This window comes from Acartia tonsa, chromosome 13 (genome assembly GCF_053477335.1).
Source record: "Acartia tonsa isolate MP-2025a chromosome 13, ASM5347733v1, whole genome shotgun sequence".
NCBI lineage: Eukaryota > Metazoa > Arthropoda > Copepoda > Calanoida > Acartiidae > Acartia > Acartia tonsa.
Genome location: NC_137272.1, coordinates 13,108,709 through 13,119,156, shown reverse-complemented (window position 1 = coordinate 13,119,156; position 10,448 = coordinate 13,108,709). Strand labels below are relative to the sequence as shown.

The following is a 10,448-nucleotide window of genomic DNA, read 5'->3' as shown; positions in this document are numbered from 1 at the left end:
GGCAGCTTAGCAGGCAGCTCAGGCTCAGACACACTCATTTCGTTCTTCTCTTTTTCGCTATCACTGAAATATATAAATATATATTATATATCCCAGGTAATCGGACCTTTGCCCAAAGAAGTAATTACCAAAAAATATGTAATATGTATTTATGTAATTATGTTGTGATGGATTGTCGAATCCGATTCGATGAATGGTTACCAAAATATAGCTAGGGACGGACGGACGGACAGACAGACAGACAGACATCATTCTACTTCGTTTTATACATATTAAAATATTACTCACCCACTTGTGGTTTCCGGCTTCTGTTCTTCGTGCTGTTCGTCTCTCTCTAAGTCGGCTGCTGCGGCTGACATGTCGGACATTCTATATTAAATTTGAAAAGAAACAAATTATCACTGGTAATTAAATTTTCATGAATAAATGTCCAAAAAACTGACGTAGGGAATTTTAATATAATAGGGTCCAGCAAGATCACATATTGGTATATCTTATATTGTAAACAAGTATATAGACAAATTTCATCTACAAAAAGTTAATACAAATTTGAAACGTTCTCTTTTTTAATTACAGCACATAAACCTTACGGATTTTACCATGGAAATCTACCACCCTATTAATTAAAACATTCCCTACGATAACTGTTATATATAATATTTATATACAAAATTAAACAAATATATAAAATTAACAAAAGCTAGTTGTGAATAGTTTTTTTCCTTAGTTTAGGGGGTAAACTACAACTGCTATATACTGAATTACAAAAAATGCGACAGATTATACAACAAAAAATTTTCAGTTTAAGCTCTTAACTTTAAGCTCATTAAACTTAATTGGTGGAAAGGGGTAGTTTCACAAAATGCATTTGAACTTAATTTTGTGAATTGCATATTTTTCTTTGTTAAGATGGTAAAAGTACGTGGTAGAAAATTTAACTTTCTTCAAATTTATGCCATATAAATAGAGTTTAAACACATTTAAACAGGTTCAAATATACGGTTCACTAAATTAACTTCAAATGCATTTTGGGAAACTACTCCTTTCTAGATATTATAAAAAAAAGTTTAAGATGAAACTTATGAAATATAAAAAAAATTACATATAAATATATATATACGTAAAGTCCTGGAATTATTGGGATTGACTGGGACCTATCAGGTCTTCGTCTTGTTCTTCGTCTTGTACTTCGTTTTCAGATGAAAGTTCCGACTAATAATACTTGTCTCCATTCTGCGGTGCGCAGGGATGTATATTCTACATGGTTCGGATGTGTAATATTTTTTCCAATTCTGCGCAGGGATGTATATTATATTTCATTAAATATAAATAGATGGAGGAAAGAAAAAAAGGTAATAATTAAGAAAACTGAAAACATTTGTAAATTTTAAAAATTTTTAGCCGTGGACAAACAATATTTCTTGTGCAGAATATACACCCCTTTCCCGAATCAATGTAGCTGCCAAAGATACTGTAATTGCTTATGTTCTGAGCACATTGTTGAGAACTTGCTCTCTGTGGTGGTCTGGAGCTTGATCTTTTCTTCTTCTCTAACTCAGCATCTTCAGGCCTGATTCCCTGTTCCCACAATCTTTGCTTCTTCATGTTGGCCTTTACTCGTTTGTTGGCATCTCTTCTTGTCCGAGCCTCACCACGCTGGCCGAAATCGGGCAAATGTGTATTTGTTCTGTTCAACATTTGCTGCAACCTAATTTGGTTAGGTTGCTCACTGAGTTGACTATAACTACAACCTGGCTCTGGACTGAGTTGACTATAACTACAACCTGGTTCTGGGTTTACGTCTTCATCAGGATTTGATGTGCCTGCGCAACTTTCAGCATATTCCCGGCTTGAATTTTGTGCTCTGCTCGTGCTTGCTCTGCTCTGGTTTCTGTACAACACCGCATCAATTTGATTCCCAGATGGAAATGTTGTTTGTTTTCTGGGACGTTTAGGAACTTCTTTGGTAGGCTTTGGCTTTTGGGCCACTTTTGCTTTTGGCCTGCGTTCAACTTCTTCTTCTTCACTACTACTACTACTGCCAGTTCCAGTGTCTGGGTCTGATTGATGACCTTGATCTGTATCATCACTTTCTGGTGCTTCTTCTTTGATGTCAGAAATTAATTCACCTTCTTCTCCATCTTTTTTCCACTTTGCTTTTTCTCCTACAAAGAAATAAAAAATGTTAAAGCAAATGTACATAATTGTAGCTTCAATATTATTTCCATACCTATATGAACATTAGTTACTATTAATCAGATTCAAATGAAAACAAGCAATATTTTTTACCCTATATTTATATGCCAATCAAAGATAAAAGGGGGAATTTTGCATTGGCAGTTGCTTTATAGGGGTACAATATGGAACTGTGAAGAAACGGCGTCGCCACCGCCGAGAACTGCCAATAAAAGCCCCAAAAAAATTCGGCTGGTTTTAGTTTTGGTTTCAAAATGTGTCACTTTCGCCCACCCCCCCCCCCCATTTATTACATTAAGACCTGTAACTTACCTACAATGTTGATGAGTTCTAAAATTTCCCTTTGGTTGTGTATAGAAACATTTGAGCCTACTGCAACAACCTCATAATGACCCAGGTGGTTTTCAATTATAATGGCAAGTTTGGGTAATATTATTCCACATGGATGTATCCGAATTTCCTTACTTGCTTTGCCGTCATTCTTGCCCTCAATGTCCTCAACCTCCAAAATTTTGTCACTCTCGTTTCTGTCATCTTCGTTATCCACCTCGAATGATGGTTCATTTGAGTCCAGCTGTAAACTTCTCTTGGTTTTTGCTTCGGCTTCCAATGCGGTTTGCCTTCGCTCCCGGTTCTTCTTTGGAATGATCGGCACATCATCTAAATAATTATTATAGTCATTATTTCAAATAGTATAAATGTTACCCACCCCCCCCCCCCCCCCCCCCTCCAAGGAAATAGCTTAAAATCACCGCAGGACCAATACACAGAAGAATAGAATCCGATCCCCAGGACACAATTAATACCATAAAAAACCTAGTTTTTAACACTTTTATGGTAAAATTTTACCAGCCTATACGATTTAAAAGGTGGTAAAATTTTACCGTAACCTCGATCGATTCAGTGGTTACTGAGATCTTAAGCTTCTGACGGCCGGACAGACATTAAGCTACTTAGTATTATAGATAGCGGCTGCGCCCATACAAATTTTAGCCTAAAACCCTGTCAGGGCCTGTACGAAGTTTCCCTTAAAACAAAATTAATGCACAGGGTTTTTATCTAAGACTACTTCTCAACTAAAATATTAATAAACTTAAATTTAGGTGATACAGTTCCTACGTTTTTCAAACTATAAATAACAATACCTTCGGCATCCTCATCATTCTCATCACTGCTGCTTTCCTCCACGACACTTGTTGCCTTTCCAGTCACCTGTCTCTCGTTACTGTTGCCTGTAAATAATTAATTTATACATTAATTTTATACGTTTCCAAACAAAAAGCAAGTACTGAAAACATTTTTTCCACCCCCCCACCCCCCCTACTTGGTGGAAAAAAAATTTTAAAAGGAAATGTGTTGTAGGAGGGATAGAATAAATAAATCATAGAGTTCTTTAAATATTTTTCCATTTTCCCCCTACTTGGTGAAAAAAAACTAGGGGGGGGGGGAAGAAAAATTTAAAAAAAATTAGTAGCAGAGGAAAAAAAATCTTGTGCAGTATATACACAATACGAGGAAAGATAAAACTTATAAATAATAATTAATGTTCAACAAATATGTACCTGTGATTGAATTATTTCGTCCAGAAAATTCTTTCTGTCTTTGCAGTGGTGGAAAGTTTGGTGGTGGTTCATCATCTCCCATTGGCACTGTATCATCAAGATTTCCCACATTTTGGGCCTCATCGTCTGTTTCACAAATAATTATCTTCTTCGACTTTTTCGAGCCCTTTCCTTTTCCATGCTTCTTCCTTTTGGAGCTTGTGATGTTTTCAAATACATTTACAAAGGGTTTATTATTGGACTGGCTGTTGACCATTGGATCATCATATAACCTACGTGGCTTTACTGGTTGCTTTACTGGTTCTGGAGTTACTGCTGGATTCTCCGCGGGTGGTATGCCAAACTCATTCCCAATCTGATCATCATTTGAATTCATTTCAACGTCGTCGCCTCTGTCATCAATTACAAGCTCACCATTGTTGCTTTCTTCATCAGCAATGTTTTCCATACCATTTTCTTCAACAGCATTGCCTTCAGCATCATTGTCTTCAACAGCATTGCCTCCACCATGATTGCCTTCACCATCATTGTCTTCACCATCAGTGGATTCATCAGCAGTGGAATCATCAGCAGTGGAATCATCAGCAGTGGAATCATCAGCAGTGGATTCATCAGCAGTGGTGTTCATTCTTCCGATCTTTCTATTTCTGGAAATTACTGTTGCTTTCTCACTGGCATTGTGAATCTTTGTCTGTTCTTCACTCATTTCTGGTTTCAAATTTATTGTGGCGTACGTATAATACATTACAGCTCTTGCTATAACCTTCTTATTACTATGGACTGTCTTGAAAAATTGCTTGGGGTTCTTTGCATTCCCAATGTCTGCATAATTTTTGATCTGATATGCAGTACTCGACTTGTCATTGTTTCTTTTCAAGTAAATCTGGTTCTTTCCTTGAACTTCGTGGGGTAAGCAACCCATTGAGTAGCCACCTAACATGTAGTAAAATTTCTTGTCTTCGGCTGTAACGCCTGGTGTTGAAGTTGTGATTGTCTTCGGTTTAATACGCCGCTTAATTCTTTGTATCTCTGCAGGGGCCAGATACAATCCACACATCTCTAAGGCTGATCGTTTCTGTGGCTTTTCCTTCTTGTCTTTCTTGTCTTTCTTGCCTTTCTTCTTGCTTGTCTCCTTGCTTGGCTTGAGTTCAAAAACCTGTTCGAAATTGTAGAGGGGGGTTGACAATGCGCGTTCTTGTTTTCGCGTTGCCAGCGCTCGAAATAACCTCCAGATGACAGGATCATCATTATGAATCATATAATCTTCGGCTCTCTTCATATTTTCACAAAAACCATTCGCGTCCTTGGTAAAAGTGTGTTCGAAATTGCGCTTGAACCTAGATAAAAAAAGGGTTTATATCAAAACAGTCTCAATATATAACATATATCAAGAAAAGATGAACTAAAAGTCTTGCCACATAAAAAAATACATGGTACAAAATTGAAATTCTTTGAAACATATGCCATAGAAATGTAGTTTAACAATTTAACAAGAATACAATATGCAGTTAACATTTCGTGAAACTACTTTTTTAACTAAAGAACATTGAAATGCATTTTGTGAAACTACCACTTTCACATTTAATAGACGCGGAATAGATGCGATAAATAATTGAATTACCTACAAGCTTGTACGTGGTTCCTCACTAGAAAAAGGTCGCTTGAAGACACATAGGTAGGTGTTCTCCACAAATTTGGTGGGATAGCTTCATGTAGGTACGTGTGGTTAAGCACTAACTTACAATGATCCAAGAAACGTTCCACTGAAATAATAATGAAATTTTGAATTAACTATGCATAGGTACATGTTTATTATTGTACCAGGGGTGTATATTCTGCACAAGATTTATTTTCACAAATAAAATATATATATAAAAAGATTATTGTACATGGTCACCTGCTAGCAAGAATAGGAATGCCCCTTTTATTCGGTTTATTTCCCTTGCCCCCACCTCCCTTCTCCCTGTTTTACACGTTTTCTCATCATGTCAAATTTACAAAATAATATTTACTTACCAGTTTCGTCATCAATAACTTCCGGAGCAGTCCAAAAGGCAGCGGTGATGCGGGCGTCAAAGGTGAACTGCTCGAACACGACATATATGAAGGTGATGGTGTCTCTGCATACTTTCAGTAAGGTTTGCCAGTCTTTATGCACTTTCAGTGTGTCATCGAAATTTTGGATGAAAAAGACAATTTCTTCTCTTCGCATATAACCATCTTTTTTCAAGGGGTCATGGTTCTGTATTCTTTCTTTGTAAAATTCTGGTGAGAAAATACGGTCCACGACAACATCCTGATTCTCACTAGGCCCTTTATTCGCCTCCTCCTCAAGTTGCTCATCCACATTGGTCAGTCTTCTTAGATCAGTCACCAAGGTTTCCACTATTTTTCCGGTTTTCTTCATTTCTGTTGTCAGCGTTACAGTATTTTCAGCCATATCTCTTGATACACTGTCTTGCAGGTCTTTGATGTCATTCTTCAGTAATTCATGGTTTGTCGACGATTTGTTTGCCAAGTTTCTGATGGACGCATTAATGGGCTCTATTTGATTTTTTATGTGTGAGGCGAAGAAAGTACGTAGCTGCTGAAATTGGTTCTGAATTTGGTTCATAACGGCCCCGGTCAACAAATCCTTAAAATTAAACATATTAAACCACATATTTTCAAGTCTTGGTATTTTAAAAACTACGTGGTAGAAAAGAAGACTATCCACAAACAAGAGCAAGTGATCCTAAGCATCTTCCATCATTTTTGGACTTTGACAAACAAAAAAACTTGGTAAAATTTGACCAACTTTTTGGTAAAAATTGACAAGGTAAATTTTTAGGCTAAGTCCAGATTTTTGGACTTTGACCAAAAAATCAACTTGGTAAAATTTGACCAACTTCTTTGTAAAAATTTACAAGGTAAATTTTTATTGGTCAATGTTTACCAAAAATTTAGTCAAATCTTACAAGTTATTTTTTCCAGGCTAAGTCGATATATATCCTAAATAATTGTAATTTGTATCCTCTGGATGACAAAATGAAATAAAAATAATACCTCGCTTTCTTCCATCTCACCAGAAGGGGCAGATGATCCCTGGGGTCGTGATGACTGGGACTGGGGTCGTGATGATGTTGCAGGAGGAACTACAACTCTCTCGGTCCGTTGACTCGCGGAGGGGGGCCGTGGCCGTGGCCGTGGAGATGGAGGTGGGGTAATCCTTATTGGAGATGTTGTGGTTCTAGTTGTGTTCTAAAAATAATATAGATAATTATTGTAAAGCATTACTTACCGAGGATTATAGTTTTAAACAACACCGGCATTATCCTAATTTTTTTCTTCTATTTTTTAAAACTTTACCCTCCCCCCCCCCTCTCCCGACAAAATGACTGTGTTAGGTTAGGCTAGGTTAAGTTATATGGTTAGAGGGACCCAATTTGTTCAACGGTTAACGAGATTTGTTGGTACAAACCCACAAACAGACATCATGTTAGTAAGTTTAGTATAACAACAAAACACCAACAAACCAAAAACCGATAACAATAAAACTTAAAATCCTACCTTTGCTGTTGTACCTTTGCCACCTCCAGTAGATTTGTTACTTCCAGGTTTGGCACTTGCAGCTTTGGCACTTCCACCTCTGGCACTTCCATTAGGTTTGCCACCTCCAGTAGGCTTGTTGTTCTAAAACAAGAAATAATTGTTGTATTTACAATGCATAATAAGATATTAGATAGCAGTGGCTACGCCCCTAGAATTTTAATTACTAATATCAAATGTTAAACACACTGTGGAAAATTAATAAATAATTATACTTGGTCAATAATCTTTTGTGGTCTGTTAAGCATGAACCGATAAGGTTTTCCTTTCGATCCGGTAACATGCGAATTTATAAGTTTTAAGAGCGAAGGGTAGCAGCAATTTGTACAATAGTAAATTAGGCCTTAAATATAATTTTTACCTTTCCAGAACTAGCACTCTTTCCAGTCCTCGTCATTTTGGGATCTAGCTTGGTCAATTGCCAGTCGAAATTACGCTGTTCTATCCAGGTCGTTGGCATGGGCAATTTGCATAGTTTTAAATCTGAAATGTGTAGACAGAAATTAAAATTTTATGTAAAATTAAATTAAATTGCAAACATGTACTCTTTCAAATTACAGACTAGACTTATAACACTTTAACTTCATACCCATCAATGGCCAAAAAGGTAGGGTTTTGCTAAATTAAGTTGAAATGCCTTTTTTAAAATTAGCTATAAAAAATAATTTTAATGAAAAAAATATTTTAAAGTACATTTCACATAAATTCCAAATAAAGAGGGAAGGGCCTTCAGTTGAATTTTACAACATTTTACATACATATTATAACAAAAGGGGGGGGGGGGGAAGTGACACTTTTTGAAACCAAAACTAAAAGTCAAAGGAACTGAACTAAAGAAACAGTTACAGATCTGACATTTTGCATGGCAGTTGTTTTATAGGGGTACAATATGGAACTTTTAGTTTTGGTTTTAAAAAGTGTCATTTCCCCCCCCCCCCTTTCTCTGCTTTCAATGTACAAAATTAAATTCCGATAGGAATTACGATGGAGACATCTTGATGCAACAGGTGTACGGAGATACATGCTACTCTGTACTTCAGTAGGTTGGAGGCTAGTTGTGTTGGAGGATGGCTATAGTCTTCGGGATTGTCAGTCTTGCCTACTCCTAATACCAGGGGTGTATATTTTCAGTGTTTAAAACCATAAAACTTAATTCAAACTTCCTAGACCCCCCCTTTACCACACTCTCCTCCTGGCATGATAAGAGAATTACAAATAAATTGTGGTAGGTTAAAAAGGAATTAGATGAAATGTATAGTTCATGAAATATTTCTATACAACAATTAATCATGTGCAAAATATACACCCCTACCTATTATTCTGGAATCTTCAGGAAAGGTGTATGCCGGAAAAAATGTCCTCACTTTGTGGACCAACCATACTGTTTTATCACGACGGCAGTCTGGGACAAAGTAGAGGTCTTGGCAGTCTGTATAGAATTGATTACTCTCGAACTTTCGTTTGTTGGCATTCCTAGTTCCCCTGACAGCCAGCTTTTCATTTATGTACGGTTTCACTGTGTGAAATATCAACAATCTAAATATGTCATTTATGTCATTAATGGCTGTTAAACGGAAAGGTATGTTGCTGGTGAAATCGTTATAGCTTAAGTGTTTGATCAGCAATACACGGAAAGAAAGTTATGTTACATTTTTAAAAATTACATTAAAATTTGTAAAGAGTGGGGGGGGGGGAGAAGTGACACTTCTTGAAACCAAAACTAAAAGTCAAAGGAACTCAACTAAAAAAAAATAGTATTACCTGTTTGAAACCTCTTTAAGGCCAAAATTATATCCTCGGATGTAAGTTGATATGACATGATTGGCACTTTCGAAAGCATAACAACTGAACGCCATGGATGGTCCAAATCGGCGGACATGTTCCGGCATATGGTAAAGCATGTGAGTATTGTAACTCAAGCACGATTCGCCGTACATCTCCGCCAATTTTGAGTTCAGGACCATTATCATGGTCTTGAGCTCAGCCACACGTTCAGTTGTTATATGCTCTTCGAGACTGCGCAATATGTGGAATAAAAACTTGCATATCAGACGTTGTTCATCTTTAAGATTTGCCAACTGGAAAAAAAAAATATTGTAATAATTTAAGGTAAAACTAGCTGTTTCGCCCCTAGCCTCTAGGGGCTTCGCCCTATATACTTTTTGGAAGTCCACCCTCCTCAATAGAAATATATATATAATATAGCACACGTGCGCAAATTTAAAAAGAATGTTATTGCTATACAATATAATGAAACTGAAATAAGCTTTAAATTCTAAAAAGATTATAATATGGTAAAAACCTACCTCTGCATAAAATATCATATGGTAGAAGCCCAGTACTTTGAATTCAGAACTTTTCAAATTGAGGGCTAGCTTCTTCTCTGTCAGGCGCATGATGGACGTACGGGGAACGCGATCAAAATCGCCAACAAGCTTCAATTGATCGTTGATTTCATCTATAATTGGAGTTACTGCAGTTCATGGTAAAATATGGGTGATAAGGAGAAAATTTTCAAAATTTAAGTTCTTTAAACTTTTCAAACTAACACTCTTTTAAGCGGCATAACAAGGCGTACAAATAATGTGTAATAGACATAAATCCAATAATGCAGAATTTTATCGCAGTGCCGAGAAATGCGCGAAGAAAACACCTATTTTACGCGTCATTTCTTTAGTCAAATGCAGTACATCCCTGTAATTCTCTCCATTTGAACTAAGTCTTCTTCTTCCAATTCTGGATAACTATTACGTCCTTTCTTCAGGTACGTCATCACTTTCTTTACATAGCCCAGGTGCAACGCGTGCATCGGATCACTGGGGCAATCTTGTATTAAATCCAAGCTCGGGTCAAGGTCAGAAAAACTGGTTTTCATGTTCTGATTATTTTCCTCTAACTTGCGGAATTTCTCGTCAGACCTCGGCGTACCCATATTTTGACTGTCACTGGGGTAAAATACATTCATTGATTCGAACAATACCAAGTTCTTTTGACGGAGATAAGTCTGTGAAAAAGCCATCCCTGGAAGGTCACAGTGTGGGCATCCATTTTTTGATCCATGGCCAAGAAGGCCGAATACATCGGCTCTGGCAACGGCATCGT

The 10,448-nt window shown here is 36.9% G+C and overlaps 2 protein-coding genes across 2 annotated transcripts; both read right to left on the bottom strand.

The window, feature by feature from the left end:
- Positions 1 to 740: 740 nt before the first annotated feature.
- On the bottom strand, positions 741 to 2,387 carry LOC145303975 (uncharacterized). Its single transcript, XM_080145690.1, has 2 exons — positions 1,785 to 2,387; positions 741 to 1,751 (listed from the first exon to the last, which is right to left on the bottom strand). The coding sequence occupies exons 1-2, from the start codon at positions 2,200 to 2,202 to the stop codon at positions 1,360 to 1,362; spliced, it is 810 nt and encodes a 269-aa protein (XP_080001816.1). The 5' UTR covers positions 2,203 to 2,387; the 3' UTR covers positions 741 to 1,359.
- A 5,815-nt stretch (positions 2,388 to 8,202) lies between these two features.
- Positions 8,203 to 9,919, bottom strand: LOC145304539 (uncharacterized). Its single transcript, XM_080146445.1, has 2 exons — positions 9,653 to 9,919; positions 8,203 to 9,424 (listed from the first exon to the last, which is right to left on the bottom strand). Exons 1-2 carry the CDS (start codon positions 9,740 to 9,742, stop codon positions 9,104 to 9,106), a joined length of 411 nt encoding a protein of 136 aa, XP_080002571.1. The 5' UTR covers positions 9,743 to 9,919; the 3' UTR covers positions 8,203 to 9,103.
- Between the last annotated feature and the right edge of the window lie 529 nt (positions 9,920 to 10,448).

Coding starts and splice junctions, on each gene's coding strand:
- LOC145303975 (XM_080145690.1), bottom strand. CDS start 2,202: ATGTACATTTGCTTTAACATTTTTTATTTCTTTGTAGGAGAAAAAGCA. Junction 1,752..1,784: donor AGACGTAAACCCAGAACCAG/GTTGTAGTTATA, acceptor GTCCAGAGCCAG/GTTGTAGTTATAGTCAACTC.
- LOC145304539 (XM_080146445.1), bottom strand. CDS start 9,742: ATGCGCCTGACAGAGAAGAAGCTAGCCCTCAATTTGAAAAGTTCTGAA. Junction 9,425..9,652: donor ATATGATATTTTATGCAGAG/GTAGGTTTTTAC, acceptor TTTTTTTTCCAG/TTGGCAAATCTTAAAGATGA.